Genomic DNA, 21,292 nt, shown 5'->3' with positions numbered 1-21,292 from the left:
TTATAATTTGTGTCAATGAAAACGGATATAAACTTTGATTATCTTTTATATTTATGTATTTTGAGAAGGATTTTGTGCAACTCTAATTTGACAATATATAGGGATGTGAACCTTGAACTGGAAAAAACAAACAACTCAATTCCCAATAGAATGCACAGTAAGCTAGAGAAGTTTTTTTTTTTGAATGCTACTGGCTCTATTACAATGTAGTGTCTGTTCATATACTTTCTCAACCTACTGAAACACAAAGAACAAATAATGCCTCCACTGAAGCTCAAACTCACAACCTTCCAAATGAAAGTCCATTCCGGGTACCATTAGACCACACAATCTTGGTAAGCTAGAGAAGTTTAATTTGCAGAAACTTAAGGATTTTGTTGGGAGGTTATATTATAATAATAATAATAATAATAATAATAATAATAATAATAATAATAATAATAATAATAATAATAATAATAATAATAATAATAATAAAACGTTCCGCGGCACCCTATCGAAGAGGCTGCCGCGGAACGTTTTGCTATTATTATAATATATAAGTTTTCGATTTTCAAAATATATATATATATATATATATATATATATATATATATATATATATATATATATATATATATATATATATATATATATATAAGTTTCCGCGGCACCCCCTTCGAGTGGGTGCAACGGAAATTTTCATGTATTCTTTTATTTTCGAATTCAATACACCTTTTAATTAAAGGTGTAGTGTATTCTTATGCACTTAGATTGCCACCGTTTTTTTTTTTTTTTTTTTTTTTTTTTTTTACTTTTTCTTTCCATTACACCTTTATTGTGAAGGTGTAGTAGAAAGTCATAATTATATTCTCTAATACCCAAAATGATCCTCGACTATAGTGGTTTTTCTCAATTTTGTCCTAAACGACTTTGGTGACTTAATATAGTCCCAGAGTTTTGTGTTTTTACTCAATTTAGTCTCAAACTTTTGTATTTTTGCACAATTTAGTCCCCCATTTGTTTTTCCGTCCATTTGTTGTTAAATAAATAGACAATTCAGTAATTTAAATATTGACATCTCTTTACTCATACACATGTGAAGTGCGAAATCCATCTTTTTTTGCAAGTTACTCCCAAAATCACTCTTAAACCTGCGAATATAAAATTTGATTCATGGTCTGGGAGTAATTCTGGGTGTTATTCGTGCAAGAAAGAAGGATTTCTCACTTCGCATGTTGAAAGTAAAGAGAGGTCAATATTGATATTATTGAATTGTCCATTTATTTAACACCAATTTGAGGGAATAACAAACGAAGGACTAAATTGAGCGAAACACAAAAGTCTTGAACAATATTAGGTCACCAAAGTCATGTAGGACGAAATTGAGAAAAACCACTATAGTCGAGGACAATTTTGGATATTAACTCATTCTCAATTTTGTAGGAGTGTTTGATTGTGAAAACTTGGTGCTGCCAAATTCTTTAATGTGAGGTTGCAACATTATTGTTGTTTTGATGAGCCATCTCTACGTACATTTTCCGCTTGTTTCTCCTTTCTCCTTCGTTCGTTTTGCCTCCTTCAGTGTAATTCAATCTCAGGATTCAATGGTACATCAGGTGGTAAACCTGCATTTCTCCTTGTCATGCACTACCAGATATATATATATGAGAAAGAAAACAAAGCAAAGACTCCCAAGAAAATAATAAAATTTTTCAAAATAATAAAAAAAAAATTAATAATAATAATAATAATAATAATAATAATAATAATAATAATAATAATAATAATGTTGTTGTAGTTGTTGTTATAAGAATCCGAAGCGGGGTGGGGTATTTCCACTACCCCGATCCTATTCCCCGAAATTTTTCCAATCCCCAATCCCGTTGTAATGGAGAACGGAAATCCTCATTAGGAGCATCAGAAATTGACAATCGAATTAATTGTGTGTAATTTAATACTTGAAACAATAGATACGTTATTTATTATCTTTCTATTATAATTTGTATCACTGCAAAGGGATATGTAATTTGATTTGATATATTTATTATGTATTTTATGAACAATTTTGTACAACTCAAATTTGTCAATTTAAATAACAAATAAAAACACTTGCATTGCAATGCACTGCATTACAGCATTAGAGAAACATATTCATTTTGGGAGTTGCTAGGCCCTGGTCCCCCTGAGTTGGGTCATTTTGATTAATGAAATTTGTGAATGCAAAGGGATATGAACTTTGATCTTTTATATTTATGTATTATGAGAAGGATTTTCTGCAACTCAAATTTATACCCAGGTTTTTTAAAAATAAATAGGACAGCTTATTTTATTATTAATTGAACTAGAAAAAAAAAAACAAAACAACGTAAAAATATATAGATGCATTAGCCAGGCTATTCCCAATATAATGCATCAATTTAAATAACAAACAAAAACGCTTGCATTAAGAGCAGTTATGAACACTGAGAAGTTTGCAGAAACGACTTAAGGATTTTGTTGGGAAGTGCTAGGCCCGGCTCCACCCTGAGTTGGGTCATTTTGATTACTGAAAGCCCAATTCCGGGCAGGATTAAGATTGGCAGTTTGCATACCCACCATGCTTTGATAGCTTTGCCCAGAAAACACATCTGCTGGAGCAACAACTGAAGGAGGAGCCAGAGTTGGGGAATCTCTTACCAACCTCATAACACTTTCAGCGATATTCGTGTTTAAAACCCAACCCAGGTCGTTTAAATCTACGGATCTCAGATAATCAGCTATCTGTTCTCCGCGAAAAATCTGATGCATCACTGCATTCATTTCCTTCTCCCTGTTCTCTTGCTTCAATTTTAGAAGTTGAGTGTCCAACTTTTCAAGCATTTGCGCAACAAAGCTGTCCTGGCTCATCATTCGCCGGGTTTGTTGCACGTCCGGCAACTGCATGAACCTAGCAATCAGCTCTTGAACCCTTTCAACAGTAGGCCATATCACTGGCCCTTGCTCAAACGAGCTATACATTATCATGGCAGCATCCGCACTGCAAAGAACGGTGAGGTCATTAAGTTTTTTGACCACCCCTTTCTTTCTTTTTTGGTAGGATGCTTTTCTTTTCGATTGATTCACAATATATGCCAATCTTAATCTCCTTCTTGCCATGATATATATATATAGATTGATTGGAAATGAGAAAAGAAGAAGAAGCTATTATAAGTGCTCAAGATCGATTTGTGGTTTTTTATTCTTTATTGATCTTGTGTATGTGGGTGATTATGCGTGCTGAGATGATATGGTATTTATAGGGCCACATATATGAGCAAAACTGGATAAATTTTTGACAGATGAATGGATTGTATTCTTTTTACAGTAATTTTACACCCTGTCACGAATATTTTTTCCTAATATACATTATACAACTTATTATGGTTATTTTATTGAATTTTTCCTTTTTAATGATTTGGAGATTGACTTCTATATTAAGAGTGATGCATCGGATGTTCTCATTTTAAATTTACTTCTTAATATTATCATCTTGACCTGTAATTACTTATTTTCAAATTTTTTTTTTATACTTGGTGATTATTAAATGTATTCCTTTTATGACATGTGGTAGCTAGGTCAATTCTTGATAAATAATAAATATAAATATTTTAATGCAATGTTTGGATTTAAACATTAGAATATAAATTTGGAAGCTAAAAAAAAAACAAATTTATTTCTTTGAGTAATTCCTTATGAGGTTGGGCAATTCATGGGAAACAATGAAAACTAAGAATATCCCTTTAATGTTGTTATCTTCTTACAAATAGTAGAGTAGAATATCTCACAAAGGGAGATATTGAATTATAATTTCCTAAAATTATTATTATTTTAAATTGTTGCTATTAGGTAAAATTTGAATGTCTTTAGTTATATTCATCGCTTTTTGAATGAGTTTTCCATATTAAACAGAAAAAAAAAAAGATAATTTCTCTACAAAATATAATTGCCTTTTCAGTTTAATTCTGTAATTATATTGTTTTATTTTTTTGTTGCATAAATAAATTTGAAAATGTTATAAGAGATATAAAGAAAATTGGATATGTTTTTAACAGATAATTTAGTTTATATTTTTTTTAACGATAATGTTACACCTTTTTACCAAAATTTTATATAATATTATTTGTATTACTTATTATTGTTATTTTATTGATTGTATTTTCTATTTAATTATAAAGTGATTTCTATATTTACCGTTATCCAATAATCCCTCTTTAATATACTTCATATTATTAACATATTGACGTTACACAACTTTATTAGTCTTTTTTCGGTAGTTGGTAATTAAGTGTATTCTTTTCATAGCATGTCATAGGTAAGCCAATTCATGAAAAATATAATGCATAGGCATATGCAAGCTAAGTTTTGTTAGTGGAAGAATGTGCATGGAGATAGATGAGATGAATACTTGTAAGCTTATTTATAATTTTATATATTTCAATTTAAAAATTCTTTACTATATTATTTCCTGGTACTAACATCGACAAATCTACAAATATAATAAGAGTCACTAAAGTTAGGCCCTTAACGGGAGCAAATTAAAAAAATATTGGTGTCATTGTTTGTTGAAATGAATGGTTCATATTATTTGATTTTAGTATTTTATTTTTATGATTTTCCTTATTTAACCTCTATTATATTATTTTCTTCTCTTAAACAACACTGCATTCTGTTAGTATGTACATTAGAAACGGAATATTCCATTAACTATTTATTATTATATAATATACTCATTAATTTTATAACAAATTAAAGGTCTTAGGTTCAAACTTCATCCCAATCATAATTAGCATAATTGTTAAACACATACTACCAATTAGTCCTCTTCTACGGATTAGTCGAGATTTTTCACAAATTTTAGGAACAGTAACTCTTATTTTCATATTTCCCATTCCTTACCTTCATTTAAAATCTAACTTCTTTTTAAAAATGTTTCTTGATATTTTGCGTCTCGAATTGTATTTCCATGAAAGACATGTTTGTTAAAGTTGAAAAACGAATCCTTCAAATCTTTGTGGCATTGCGTAATTGATAAATTATACACCCTTTGGTTGAATCATAAGAACTTACGTCAAATTTGACTTATTGGCGATATCTATATAAACCTACCTATACGTTGGATGTTTTCCGAAATGGAACTTAGAATCAGATCTTCATTCCATAAATAAAGATGGAATATACTATTTGGAATCGATTCATAATGAAACCCTTAGGAATTCATTTTTGTCGTTTCATCCCAGGTATTGTAAGTGATCTTGAAGTATCAACTAATGGAGGTAGAACGATATGCAATAACTCCCCCATTTTTTTTCATTTTCCAAATTTTACAAATAAGAAGTTTTTGATCCAATTTTTATATTCTAATCAAAATATTATCATATATATATATAACACAAAATTTCTCCCCTGATTCTTTCTAGTTGAGCCTCTCGGTATGTCATTATACCTCGCGAAGTAGAAAGAATTACAACTCCCATCCCACAAAAATTTTAGGGATTTGTGGATAGTTAGAATAGATTCGTAAACCGGGTCGACTGATCCGTTTTAAATTTTAAATATTTCTATAGGGTGTTTTCCTATTCCTTCTATGTCGCAGGGTTAAAATAATTTTTTTTTGTTTTTTTTTTCTCGATGCTTTCTCACGTTTTCAATCAAATCTTCTCGTAAAAGTATTCCTACAATATTTTCGATAATATTGGTGGATGATATTCGAGTCACTCTATTTCGATCCATATCAACATTTCGTATAGAAGTGATTATCTCAGTAAGTGTCCCTACCCATTATGAACTATAATTATTGTGGCAAAAAAATGGACACTATTAACGTTTTTAATTTTTTTTTTATTTTACTTATTTGTCTATGAATTCTATTTTTGAAGAAAGTTATATGCGTGAGACACATTCTATTCAATTTTGAATCTATTTTTTTTTCAAATACTCACCTAGAAACATATCACAATTTACTTTTCTAATACCGTTCTTTCGAATACTCCACTAGAAACATATCACAATTTCCTTTTATAACACTTTGGGAGCTAATTATTGAAACTATTTTAGTAAAATTGAATTGTCTCAACTCTCCGGTGATTGCACCAAAAATTCTAGTTCCTTTTGTATTTCCTTCTTTATCAATAACAAATGTGGCATTGTCATCGAATCGTATTATCATTCGGCTGTCACGTTTGAGTTCTTTACAGGTACGCAAAATTACCGCTCTGACTACTTCAGATCATTCTAGAGGCATATTAGGTACTGCTTTTTTTATAACAAAATCAACAACAACAATATCACCAGTAGGAGCATATCGACGATTTCTAGTTCCAATGATTTGAATACACATCAATTCTCGAGCCCCGCTGTTATTCGCTACATTGGGTCTGAGGTTGAATCATATCATGTTTTTACTCTGTTTTTTTAGAATGCAAAGGGCTCAATGCAAAAGGATATGAACATTGATTTTTTATATTTATGTATTTTGAGAAGGATTTTGCATGTGCAACTCAAATTTATACCCAGGTCTATTTTTGATTATATGAAATAGGACTTCGTAATTTATTATCAATTGAATTGGAAAATACAAAACAGCATAAAATTAAAATATATTAAAATGCATGAAATCTATAAATAATGCATGAAACAGCATTAGAGAAGTTTGGAGAATCTTTAAGTTGAGGTCTATTAGGACTATATTATTCATATTAGATTAGGACTATATTATTCGTGTTAGACTAGGATTCTATCTAGCATCTCTATATATTCGCTCCCTGTACTTTCAAACATTATTATTGAATACAACACAATTATATTTTCATTTGGTATCAGTTAGCTATGGTTTTCCTTTCCAACATCCATGTCCCACCTCACTTCGTAGCAGTAGCCGATGACATCGAACCAAGATACACCGTATGAGAAGCGGTCCAGTCAACGACGTGGCATTGATGATCCGTGTCAAATTATTGTAAACATTTTGGTCACACGGGAGCCAATTGTTTTTTGCGCTATGATGATCTTTGTCAAATTTGTAACTGTTTTGGTCACACGGGAGCCAACTATTTTCAGCGTGATTCAGGGGCTCCGAGTTTTCAGGCTAATGTGGCTGTCTCTGGTGATAATGGTGATTCCAACGGTCTGTTCCTCTTGTCAATTGGGAAAATACTCTCATTTTCCTTTGACTCGTGTTGAAACTACTAGTACGCATCCTTTGGAATTAATTTATCCAGATATTTGGGGCCCGGCGCAATTACTTTAAGCGTCTGGCTATAAATATTTTATGTTGTTTGTGGATGATTACACTCATTATATAAGGTATTATCCCATGCGTGCTAAATCTGATTTGTATGCTGTATTTGATAAGTTCCGATCACTCGTTGAACATTCTTTTTCTCGCAAGATTATTTCCTTTCAATCTGATTTTTGGGGAGAATATAAAAAGCTTGGTTCCACTCATGCTTCGCTGGGTATTCGCCACAGGCAATCCTGTGCGTATACTCACGAGCAAAATGGTCGAGTGGAATGCAGACATCGTCATGTTGTTGAGACAGGATTGTCTTTAATTTCTCAAGCATATGTCCCGTCTCGTTTTTGGGACTATGCTTTTGAAACTGCTGTGTATCTAATTAATAAAATTCCTACTCGTGTTCTGTATGATCAGTCCCCTCACTTCCGTTTACATCGATCTCCCCCGTCCTACTCTTACTTGCGAGTGTTTGGTTGTTTGTGCTTTCCTGTCCCACGTCCTTATAATCGCAATAAACTCCAGTTTCGTTATCTCCCTGTGTCTTTCTAGGCTATCCTCCGTCTTATCGTGGCTATCGTTGTTTGGACACTAACACTAACAAGGTTTTTATGTCGCCACATGCGATTCGATGATATTGTGTTTCCCTTTGTTTCTCCTATTTTCTCGTAGGTTGCTACACCGCGTTACGAGCCGCTACTGCACCAATTGTGATGGGCAAAGGAAGAGATGTCTCGACCACGGTTACTGATGGCACTCGGCAGATTCACTAGCCCATGGCAGCTTCTGGCAGTGATGCAGGTCAGCGTAACGAGTTTTCCGCATCGAGTGAGCGGACTATCTCAGACCTGCAGGTTGAGCAGCACGGCAGGCTGCGCGGACTTCCACGACATGCTACTCCGCCTCCTCGGTCGCATAGCATGAACACTCGCAGCTCTGGCACGCATCATCATGTTGCCTTAACCACTATTTCCACTATATTGCCTGAGCTTACCTGTTACTCTCAGGCGGTCAAGTTTCCTGAGTGGCGTGATGCAATGGACGCGGATTTCAATGCTTTGGTCCATAATCATACGTGGCGTCTCGTTTCATCTGAACCAGGTATGAAGGTTGTTGGTTGCAAGTGGGTTTTCTGAACCAAACGGAAGGCCGATGGTTCAATAGACCATCTTAAAGTAAGGTTAGTAGCCAAGGGTTTTAATCAGGTTGCTAGAGATGACTTTTTTGAGACCTTTAGCCATGTGGTTAAGCCCACTACGGTTCGTCTTCTCTTATCTTTAGCCGTATCTTGTGGGTGATCTATTCGCCAGTTCGATATTCACAACGCCTTTTAAATAGCGAGCTAGCTGAAACTGTTTACATGCAACAGCCACCTGTTTATGAGGATATGTTGTTACCTAATCATGTATGTTTGCTTAAAAAATCTCTATACGGTCTCAAACAGGCTCCACGTGCATGGTTCACAAGGCTACATGATTCTCTTATCTCTGTGGGCTTCTCCCCTTATAAGACAGATGTGTCTCTTTTTATCTATTCTTGTGACTATATTCGTCTTTATTTCTTGGTGTATGTTGATGACATTTTAATTAAGGGTTCGGACTTAGATCGTGTTACTACTCTTATTCATAAATTGGCACTTGAATTTAAGGTTCGTGATATGTGTGTGCCTTCTTTCTTCTTGTGAATAGAAACTGTCCTGTTATCAAGTGGTATGCATTTATCCCAACAACAGTACGTGAAGGATATTCTCAAACGTGTTGGTATGGTGGACTGCAAGCCAGTAATCACGCTTGTCTCTTCTGCGAAAATCACAGACTATGGCTGTTCCCTATGCCATCCAACACAATACAGGAGTCTTGCTGGTGCTCGCCAGTATTTTACGGTAACTCGTCCGGATCTATCTTATGATGTTAATCTATTGTGTCAACATATGCATGCTCCCACTACTACAGACTTGACATATCTAAAGAGAGTCCTGCGGTATGTCAAAGGCACCAAGAATCTTGGCCTGCGTATTTCTCGGTCTACATCTATGGATATTCACGCCTATTCTAGCCCAGATTGGGCTGGCGATCCGAATGACCCCAAATCTACTAGTGGCTTTGTTGTGTTCTTGGGCAGTAATCTTATATCTTGGGTTTGTCGGAAGCAACGGACTGTGGGACGTTCTTCGACTGAAGCATAATACAAGGGACTCGCTATGTATCTGCAGAAGTTACATGACTTGTTTCTCTGTTACATGAAATCGTCATCTCACCTGCGTCTCCTCTTCAATTATGGTGTGATAATTTGGGAGCTACTTATTTATGTGCCAATCTAGTGTTTCATGCCGGCACGAAGCACATTGAGATTGACTATCACTTTGTTGGCGATGAAGTAGCCAAAAAGGAGTTAGAAGTGCACTTTATTTCAACCAAGGATCAACTAGCGGATATTTTCACAAAGTCTCTGTCGTCTCTTCGTTTTAACTCTCTCCGTGACAAGCTCAATGTTTTGGCTAGCCAACCTTTTTCTTGAGGGGGAGTATTAGGACTATATTATTCATATTAGACTAGGACTATATTATTCGTGTTAGACTAGGATTCTATCTATCATCTCTATATATTCGCTCCATGTACTCTCAGACATTATTATTGAATACAACACAATTATATTCTCATGAGGTCGGCATTATTGTTTGTAGCATCAAGCATCCCGATCCCCGTCCCTTCAAATAATTTTAATGCAAATATGAATATTAATATGTAATTATAAAATGTCTTAACACTTCCAATATATAAATACATTAAAACCACTCTACAACCATATAATAATTAATAAATAACAATAGTAGTAGTAAATAATAATAATAATAATAATAATAATAATAATATTCCCGGCCTCATTCTCTAAATATTTCCCCATCCCCATATTCGTTGTAATGGAGATCAGGAATCCTCATGAAGAACCTGGGAAATTTGCATTGCAATTAATTGTGTCTAATTTAATACATGGAACAATAAATATGTCATTAACTATCTTTCTATTATAATTTGTGTCAATGCAAAGGGATATAAACTTTGATTATCTTATATATTTATGTATTTTGAGAAGGATTTTGTGCAACTCAAATTTGACAATATAAAGGGATGTGAACCTTGAACGGGAAAAAACAAAACAACATAAAAACATAAAAACAAACAACTCAAATTTTCCAATAGAATGCATCAATTCACACAACAAATAAAAACAGTAAGCTAGAGAAGTTTAATTTGCAGAAACTTAAAAATTTTGTTGGGAGGTTATATTATTATTATAATAATAATAATAATAATAAAACGTTCCGCGGCACGCTATCCAAGAGGGTGTCGCGGAACGTTTTGTTATTATTATAATATATAAGTTTTCGATTTTCAAATATATATATATATATATATATATATATATATATATATATATATATATATATATATATATACGGAAATTTTCATGTATTCTTTTACTTTCGAATTCACTACACCTTTTAAATAAAGGTGTAGTGTATTCTTAAGCACTTAGATTGCGACAGTTTTTTTTTTTTTTTTTTTTTTTTTTTTTTTTTTTTTACTTTTTCTTTCCGTTACACCTTTATTATGAAGGTGTAGTAGAAAGTCATAATTATATTCTTAATTTTGTAGGAGTGGTTGATTGTGAAAACTTGGTGCTGCCAAATTCTTTAATGTGAGGTTGCAACATTATTGTTGTTTTGATAAGCCATCTCTACGTACATTTTCCGCTTGTTTCTCCTTTCTCCTTCGTGCGTTTTGCTTCCTTCAGTGTAATTCAATCTTAGGATTCAATGGTACTTTAGGTGGTAAACCTGCATTTCTCCTTGTCTTGCACTACCAGATATATATATGAGAAAGAAAACAAAGCAAAGATTCCCAAGAAAATAATAAAAATTTTCAAAATAATAATAATAATAATAATAATAATAATAATAATAATAATAATAATAATAATAATAATAATAATAATAATGTTGTTGTAGTTGTTGTTATAAGAATCGGAAGCGGGGTGGGGTATTTCCACTACCCCGATCCTATTCTCCGAAATTTTTCCCATCCCAATCCCATTGTGATGGAGAACGGAAATCCTCATTAGGAGCATCAGAAATTGACAATCCAATTAATTGTGTGTAATTTAATACATGAAAAAATAGATATGTTTTTTATTATCTTTCTATTATAATTTGTATCACTGCAAATGGATATGTAATTTGATTTGATATATTTATTATGTATTTTATAAACAATTTTGTACAACTCAAATTTGTCAATTTAAATAACAAATAAAAACACTTGCATTGCAATGCACTGCATTACAGCATTAGAGAAACATATTCATTTTGGGAGTTGCTAGGCCCTGGTCCCCCTGAGTTGGGTCATTTTGATTAATGAAATTTGTGAATGCAAAGGGATATGAACTTTGATCTTTTATATTTATGTATTATGAGAAGGATTTTCTGCAACTCAAATTTATACCCAGGTTTTTTAAAAATAAATAGGACAGCTTATTTTATTATTAATTGAACTAGAAAAAAAAAACAAAACAACGTAAAAATATATAGATGCATTAGCCAGGCTATTCCCAATATAATGCATCAATTTAAATAACAAACAAAAACACTTGCATTAAGAGTAGTTATGAACACTGAGAAATTTGCAGAAACGAGTTAAGGATTTTGTTGGGAAGTGCTAGGCCCTGCTCCCCCTGAGTTGGGTCATTTTGATTACTGAAAGCCCAATTCCAGGCAGGATTAAGATTGGCAGTTTGCATACCCACCATGCTTTGATAGCTTTGCCCAGAAAACACATCTGCTGGAGCAACAACTGAAGGAGGAGCCAGAGTTGGGGAATCTCTTACCAACCTCATAACACTTTCAGCAATATTCGTGTTTAAAACCCAACCCAGGTCGTTTAAATCTACTGAACTCAGATAATCAACTATCTGTTCTCCGCGAAAAATCTGATGCATCACTGCATTCATTTTCATCTCCCTGTTCTCTTGCTTCAATTTTAGAAGCAGAGTGCCCAACTTTTCAAGCATTTGCACAACAAAGCTGTCCTGGCTCATCATTCGCCGGGTTTGTTGCACGTCCGGCAGCTGCATGAACCTAGCAATCAGCTCTTGAACCCTTTCAACAGTAGGCCATATCACTGGCCCCTGCTCAAACGAGCTATACATTACCATGGCAGCATCCGCACTGCAAAGAACGGTGAGCTCATTAAGTTTTTTGACCACCCATTTCTTTCTTTTTTGGTAGGATGCTTTTCTTTTCGATTGATTCACAATATATGCCAATCTTAATCTCCTTCTTGCCATGATATATATATATAGATTGATTGGAAATGAGAAAAGAAGAAGAAGCTATTATAAGTGCTCAAGATCGATTTGTGGTTTTTTATTCTTTATTGATCTTGTGTATGTGGGTGATTACGCATGCTGAGATGATATGGTATTTATAGGGCCACATATATGAGCAAAACTGGATAAATTTTTGACAGATGAATGGATTGTATTCTTTTTATAGTAATTTTACACCCTGTCACGAATATTTTTTCCTAATATACATTATACAACTTATTATGGTTATTTTATTGAATTTTTCCTTTTTAATGATTAGGAGGTTGAGTTCTATATTAAGAGTGATGCATGGGATGTTCTCATTTTAAATTTACTTCTTAATATTATCATCTTGACATGTAATTACTTATTTTCAAAAAAAAATTTATACTTGTTATTATTAAATGTATTCCTTTTATGACATGTGGAAGCTAGGTCAATTCTTGACAAATAATAAATATAAATATTTTAATGCAATGTTTGGATTTAAACATTAGAATATAAATTTGGAAGCTAAAAAAAAAACAAATTTATTTCTTTGATTAATTTGTTATGAGGTTGGGCAATTCATGGGAAACAATGAAAATTAAGAATATCCCTTTAATGTTATTATCTTCTTACAAATAGTAGAGTAGAATATCTCAGAAAGGGAGATATTGAAATGTAATTTCCTAAAATTATTATTATTTTAAATTGTTGCTATTAGGTCAAATTTGATTGTCTTTAGTTATATTCATCACTTTTTGAATAAGTTTTCCATATTAAACAGAGAAAAAAAAAAAGATAATTTCTCTACAAAATATAATTGTCTTTTCAGTTTAATTCTGTAATTATATTGTTTTATTTTTTTTTTGTATATAAATAAATTTGAAAATGTTATAAGAGATATGAAGAAAATTCGATATGTTTTTAACAGTTAATTTAGATTATATTTTTTTTACGCTAATGTTACACCTTTTTACCAAAATTTTATATAATATTATTTATATTACTTATTTTTGTTATTTTATTGATTGTATTTTCTATTTAATTATAAAGTGATTTCTATATTTACCGTTATCCAATAATCCCTCTTTAATATACTTCATATTATTAACATATTGACGTTACACAACTTTATTAGTCTTTTTTTGGTAGTTGGTAATTAAGTGTATTCCTCTCATAGCATGTCATAGGTAAGCCAATTCATGAAAAATATAATGAATAGGCATAGGTAAGTTTTGTTAGTGGAAGAATGTGCAGGGAGATAGGTGAGATGAATACTTGTAAGCTTATTTACAATTTTATATATTTTAATTTAAAAATTCTTTACTATATTATTTCCTGGTATTAACAACGACAAATCTACAAATATAATAAGAGTCACTAAAGTTAGGCCCTTGACGGGAGCAAATTAAAAAAATATTGGTGTCATTGTTTGTTGAAATGAATGGTTCATATTATTTGATTTTAGTATTTTATTTTTATGATTTTCCTTATTTAACCTCTATTATATTATTTTCTTCTCTTAAATAACACTGCATTCTGTTAGTATAAACTTTAGAAACGGAATATTCCATTAACTATTTATTATTATATAACATACTCATTAATTTCTATAACAAATTAAAGGTCTTAGGTTCAAAGTTCATCCCAATAATAATTAGCATAATTGTTAAAACATATACTACCAATTAGTCCTCTTCTACGGATTAGTCGAGATTTTTCACAAATTTTAGGAACAGTAACCTATATTTTCATATTTCCCATTCCTTACCTTCATTTGAAATCTAACTTTTTTAAAAAATGTTTCTTGATATTTTGCGTCTCGAATATATTTCCATGAAAGACATGTTTGTTAAAGTTGAAAAACGAATCCATCAAATCTTTGTGGCATTGCGTAGTTGATAAATTATACACACTTTGGTTGAATCATAAGAACTTACATCAAATTTGACTTATTGGCGGTATCTATATAAACTACCTATACGTTGGATGTTTTCCGAAACAGAACTTAGAATCAGATCTTCATTCCATAAATAAAGATGGAATATACTATTTGGAAGCGATTCATAATGAAACCCTTAGGAATTCATTTTTGTCCTTTCATCCCAGGTATTCAATAACTCCCCCATTTTTTTTGCTTTTCCAAATTTTAAAAATAAGAAGTTTTTGATCCAATTTTTATATTCTAATCAAAATATTATCATATATATATAACACAAAATTTCTCCCCTGATTCGTTCTAGTTGAGCCTCTCGGTCTGTCATTATACCTCGCGAAGTAGAAAGAATTACAACTCCCATCCCACAAAAATTTTAGGGATTTGTGGATAGTTAAAATAGATTCGTAAACCGGGTCGACTGATCCGTTTTAAATTTTAAATATTTCTATACGGTGTTTTCCTATTCCTTCTATGTCGCAGGGTTAAACTAATTTTTTTTTTGTTTTTTTTTTTTTCTCGTTGCTTTCTCACGTTTTCAATAAAATCTTCTCGTAAAAGTATTCCTACAATATTTTCAGTAATATTGGTGGATGCTATTCGAGTCACTCTATTTCGATCCATATCAGCATTTCGTATAGAAGTGATTATCTCAGTAAGTGTCCCTACCCATTATGAACCATAATTATTGTGGCAAAAAATTTGGATACTATTAACGTTTTTAATTTTTTTTTTTTTTTTTACTTATTTGTCTATGAATTCTATTTTTCAAGAAAGTTATATGAGTGAGACACATTCTATTCAATTTTGAATCTATTTTTTTTCAAATACTCACCTACAAACATATCACAATTTACTTTTCTAATACCGTTCTTTCGAATACTCCACTAGAAACATATCACAATTTCCTTTTATAATACTTTGGGAGCTAATGAAACTATTTTAGTAAAATTGAATTGTCTCAACTCTCCGGCGATTGCACCAAAAATTCTAGTTCTTTGTATTTCCTTCTTTATCAATAACAAATGTGGCATTGTCATCATATCGTATTATCATTCGGCTGTCACGTTTGAGTTCTTTACAGGTACGCAAAATTACCGCTCTGACTACTTCAGATCATTCTAGAGGCATATTAGGTACTGCTTCTTTGATAACAACATCAACAACAACAATATCACCAATATGAGCATATCGACGATTTCTAGCTCCAACGATTCAAATACACAATAATTCTCGAGCCCCGCTGTTACACGCTATATTTTAATGGGTCTGAGGTTGAATAATATCATGTTTTTACTCTATTTTTTATAATGCAAAGGGCTCAATGCAAACGAGCTATACATTATCATGGCAGCATCCGCACTGCAAAGAACGGTGAGCTCATTAAGCTTTTTGACCTCCCCTCTCTTTCTTTTTTAGTAGGATGCTTTTCTTCTCGATTGATTCACAATATATGCCAATCTTAATCTCCTTCTTGCCATGATATATATAGATTGATTGGAAATGAGAAAAGAAGAAGAAGCTATTATAAGTGCTCAAGATCGGTTTGTGGTTTTTTATTCTTTATTGATCTTGTGTATGTTGGTGATTATGCATGCTGAGATGATATGGTATTTATTGGGCCACATATATGAGCAAAACTGGATAAATTTTTGACAGATGAATGGATTGTATTCTTTTCATAGTACTTTTACACCCTGTCACGAATATTTTTTTCATAATATACATTATATAACTTATTATGGTTATTTTATTGAATTTTTCCTTTTTAATTATTAGGAGATCGAGTTCTATATTAAGAGTGATGCATGCGATGTTCTCATTTTAAATTTACTTCATAATATTATCATCTTGACGTGTAATTACTTATTTTCAAAATTTTTTTATACTTGGTTATTATTAAATGTATTCCTTTTATGACATGTGGTAGGTAGGTCAATTCTTGACAAATAATAAATATAAATATTTTAATGCAATGTTTGGATTTAAACATTAGAATATAAATTTGGAAGCTAAAAAAAAAAACATATTTATTTCTTTGATTAATTTCTTATGAGGTTGGGCAATTCATGGGAAACAATGAAAATAAAGAATATCCCTTTAATGTTATTATCTTCTTACAAATATTAGAGTAGAAAATCTCACAAACGGAGATATTGAATTGTAATTTCCTAAAATTATTATTATTTTAAATTGTTGCTATTAGGTCAAATTTGATTGTCTTTAGTTATATTCATTGCTTTTTGAATGAGTTTTCCATATTAAACAGAAAACAAAAAAAAAAAGATAATCTCTCTACAAAATATAATTGCCTTTTCAGTTTAATTCTGTAATTATATTGTTTTATTTTTTTGTTGTATAAATTAATTTTAAAATGTTATAAGAGATATGAAGAAAATTGGATATGTTTTTAACAGAGAATTTGGATTATATTTTTTTTACGGTAATGTTACACCTTGTTACCAAAATTTTATATAATATTATTAATATTACTTATTATTGTTATTTTAGTGATTGTATTTTCTATTTAATTATAAAGTGATTTCTATATTTACCGTTATCCAATAATCCCTCTTTAATATACTTCATAATATTAACATATTGACGTTACACAACTTTATTAATCTTTTTTCGGTAGTTGGTAATTAAGTGTATTCCTTTCATAGCATGTCATAGGTAAGCCAATTCATTAAAAATATAATGCATAGGAATAGGTAAGTTTTGTTAGTGGAAGAATGTGCCGGGAGATAGGTGAGATGAATACTTGTAAGCTTATTTATAATTTTATATATTTTAATTTAAAAATTCTTTACTATATTATTTCCTGGTATTAACATCGACAAATCTACAAATATAATAAAAGTTAGGCCCTTAACGGGTGTAAACTAAAAAAAATATTGGTGTCATTGTTTGTTGAAATGAATGGTTCATATTATTTTATTTTAGTATTTTTTTTTATGATTTTCCTTATTTAACCTCTATTATATTATTTTCTTCTCATAAATAACATTGCATTCTGTTAGTATGAACTTTAGAAATGGAATATTCCATTAACTATTTATTATTATATAACATACTCATTAATTTCTATAACAAATTATGTTGGAAAAAGTGCTTGTAATCTGTAATACATTCGAGATACAACAATAATACAGAATACAACAGGGAACAAAACTAGATCATTTGATATCTTTAGGCATGTAATCACTTTCCTATAATCTTTAAATCTCCCTCTATAAAAGCAACAAGGTTCAAGATTTAATCTTATGGGATACAAGAAGATGAATGAAATTCTCAAGTTGCTTTGTTTGAGAATTTTCTGTAGAACTGTAGGACTGTGAAGTATCTTGATTTCCTGCAAATTGATTGCCTGTAAATTGCCTGTAAACTGCATGTCCCTTTCAGATGTTTCTCCAAAATATTTATAGATGAAAAATATATCTATTTGGAGAAATTACATGGAAGTTGCTGTAATTTAAAACTCAACTTCCATAAGATAAGATATATCCTGATTGATATATCTATCACTGGAGAAATTAATATATATTGAGCCAGTAACTGTATGCAAAATTATATACATATATATATTTATTTATTCTTTACGCATGGAAACATGCAAAGGATAAATATAAATAATATACATATATATAGTTCAATAATCCCAAGCATACAGCTACATATACCAAGCATGTTAAGTGTAACTTTGAAACATATAGCTTCACAATTTAGAAGAGCATATTTCAAGCATGTTAAGTGTAGTTTTGAAGCATATAGCTTCAAAATGCCCCAAAATCTTACGCATGAAAATATACAAACATGCATTAATACTCTCAAGCATATTAGCTATAACTCTCAAGCATATTAGCTATATATCACAAGCATATAGCTATATACTCTCAAGCATATAAGCTATTTACTCTCAAGCATATTAGCTATATATCTCAAGCTTATAGCTATATATCACAAGCATATAGCTATATAAATTTCTCCCAGTATTTTAATTAACTTTCTACCAAACTAAAATAATATTTATTACTCCACAACTCCAAATATTATTTAAGCTTTCATGGTAGTTCATCTGAAACATTACTCTCCATTACTATATAAATTTCCAACAAATTAAAGGACTTAGGTTCAAACTTCATCCCAATCAGAATTTGCATAATTGTTAAACATATACTACCAATTGGTCCTCTTCTACGGATTAGTCGAGATTTTTCACAAATTTTAGGAACAATAACTCTTATTTTCATATTTCACATTCCTTACCTTCATTTGAAATCTAACTTTTTTTTAAAAATTTATCTTGATATTTTGCGTCTCGAATTATATTTCCATGAAAGACATGTTTGTTAAAGTTTAAAAACGAATCCTTCAAATCTTTGTGGCATTGCGTAGTTGATAAATTATACACCCTTTGGTTGAATCATAAGGACTTACGTCAAATTTGACTTATTGGCGGTATCTATATAAACCTACCTATACGTTGGATGTTTTCCGAAACAGAACATAGAATCAGATCTTCATTCCATAAATAAACAAGGAACATACTATTTGGAAGCGATTCAAATTGAAACTCTTAGGAATTCATTTTTGTTCTTTCATCCCAGGTATTGTAAGTGATCTTGAAATATCAACTAATGGAGGTAGAACGATATTCAATAACTCCCCCATTTTTTTCCTTTTCCAAATTTTACAAATAAGAAGTTTTTATCCAATTTTTATATCCAATTTTATAAATAATGCATGAAATAGCATTAGAGAAGTTTGGAGAATCTTTAAGGTGAGGTCGGCATTATTGTTTGCAGCATAAGCATCCCGATCCAGGCAAATTATGTTGTGCAACCGTGTGCACCATGCATGATGCACATGGTTGCACAGCATAACGACTCCCCGATCCCCGTCCCTTCAAATAATTTTAATGCAACTAAGAATATTAATATGTAATTATAAAATGTCTTAACACATCTAATCTACTATATATATATATATATATATATATATATATATATATATATATATATATATATATATATATATATATATTGGGTAGAAAAAATGGCTGTCAAATTTTTTAATCAAATGAATGGCTCTGATTGATCAGATTTTAATTTTTCCTTAAGATTTCCTAATTTATCCTTAATGAATATGATTATCCGTTAACTTTTTCGTTAAATATTATCTTTTCCGTTAATTTTTGTTAGTTCACCGTTAACTTACTCATTGATTCCAATAAGTAAGGTCTTAGGTTCGAACCCCATCCCAATCAAAGTTGGCATAAATAATAATTTAGTAGCTACAACAAAAAATAATACATATGCATTTCTTTAATTTAGAATAATGTGTCTACAATTTTTTTATTCAAAAAAATTATTCATTATCAATAAATTAAATAAGAGAAATAATTTCATTACTTATATTATCTTTATTTTTCTCTACCATAGAATTTCTTTACATTCAAATTCATCAATTGATTATATTCGCTGCATTATCTCTACAATGTCTTTATTAAAAAAATTATTCATTATCAATAAATTAATTAAGAGAAATAATTTTATTAGTTACATTGTCTTTATATTTCTCCAATGAAAAAATTCTTTACATTCAAATTCATCAATTGATTATATTCACTACATTGCCTATTATCTTTATTGTGCACTATTTTTTAATTAAATATCAAAATTATAATACGAAATAATGCTATATATTTATTTACCAAGTATTTTATTAATACCATGAAAAAATTAAAAAATATATATATAATTAATAAAACCAATCATATTAACTACTTGAAGAATTTGTTGACAAAGAGAATATTCAAATCACACAACAAATTAAAGTGAGAACTATCTTGCAATGTCCTTGTTTGACAATCAGCAGTTAGCGGTTAGCGTTAGCGGATTGCGGATTTGACCAGCAAATTATATCAACGATTGGTAAACAGATATTTGAAACAATTAGCTGTTTAGATTAACATGTAAAATGACCTAAGGGTATACATATCTTAACTATAATAAAGCTATATGGTTTGGGAAGTAATTAATGTTAAAATTAATGCCACAACATCCTTTATTATTAAAAAAAAATAAAAAAAATAACACAACATTTGAAAAATAAAATAGCTATATATATATATATATATATATATATATATATATATATATATATATATATATATATATGTATATATATATATATATATATATATATATATATATATATTATAATCATATAAAAAATGTACTTTTGAAAAATAAAATAGCTATATATTATATAATCATATAAAAAATGTGTTCAATTAGAGTTTAAATTTACTCATACAAAATTTGAAATTTGCTTTCCAAATGTAATTATCTTAGTTATTATTCGTATTGTGAAAATTATAATATAGATGAAATACAATTATGAATAAATCAATGTAGTTATGTAAATTCTCTCTATAAGTTTATTTGAATATGTACATAATTAGAGATTATATTAACCATACAAAATTTTAATTTTAATTATAATTATAATTCTAATTTTGTATTCTATAAAAAAAATAAATACTTGACCAATGGAAGCTCAAAAATATTATTATATTAAACAATTTAAAATATTTTAGTTTTTCGATTTTTTATTTATATTTATATTAACATAATTTTTTCTCGTGCATCGCGTGGGTGAATTACTAGTATTTAATAATAATAATAATAATAATAATAATAATAATAATAATAATAATAATAATAATAATATACTTATAGCACTTTTTTCCCTTCAATTATTTAGGTAAG

At 30.2% G+C, this 21,292-nt stretch overlaps 2 protein-coding genes across 2 annotated transcripts; both read right to left on the bottom strand.

The window, feature by feature from the left end:
• Positions 1-2,466: 2,466 nt before the first annotated feature.
• On the bottom strand, positions 2,467-2,979 carry LOC109167408 (MADS-box transcription factor PHERES 2-like). The gene has a single exon (XM_019316426.1). It carries the CDS (start codon positions 2,977-2,979, stop codon positions 2,467-2,469), a length of 513 nt encoding a protein of 170 aa, XP_019171971.1.
• Positions 2,980-11,893: 8,914 nt separating this feature from the next.
• LOC109167407 (MADS-box transcription factor PHERES 2-like) lies at positions 11,894-12,442 on the bottom strand. Its single transcript, XM_019316425.1, has one exon. It carries the CDS (start codon positions 12,440-12,442, stop codon positions 11,894-11,896), a length of 549 nt encoding a protein of 182 aa, XP_019171970.1.
• Positions 12,443-21,292: the final 8,850 nt, after the last annotated feature.

The sequence above is a fragment of the Ipomoea nil genome, unplaced genomic scaffold, assembly GCF_001879475.1.
Source record: "Ipomoea nil cultivar Tokyo-kokei standard unplaced genomic scaffold, Asagao_1.1 scaffold3162, whole genome shotgun sequence".
NCBI lineage: Eukaryota > Viridiplantae > Streptophyta > Magnoliopsida > Solanales > Convolvulaceae > Ipomoea > Ipomoea nil.
The sequence above is the reverse complement of the archived record's forward strand: the minus strand, read 5'-3'. Positions and strand labels throughout refer to the sequence as shown.

Coding starts and splice junctions, on each gene's coding strand:
- LOC109167408 (XM_019316426.1), bottom strand. CDS start 2,979: ATGTATAGCTCGTTTGAGCAAGGGCCAGTGATATGGCCTACTGTTGAA.
- LOC109167407 (XM_019316425.1), bottom strand. CDS start 12,442: ATGGTAATGTATAGCTCGTTTGAGCAGGGGCCAGTGATATGGCCTACT.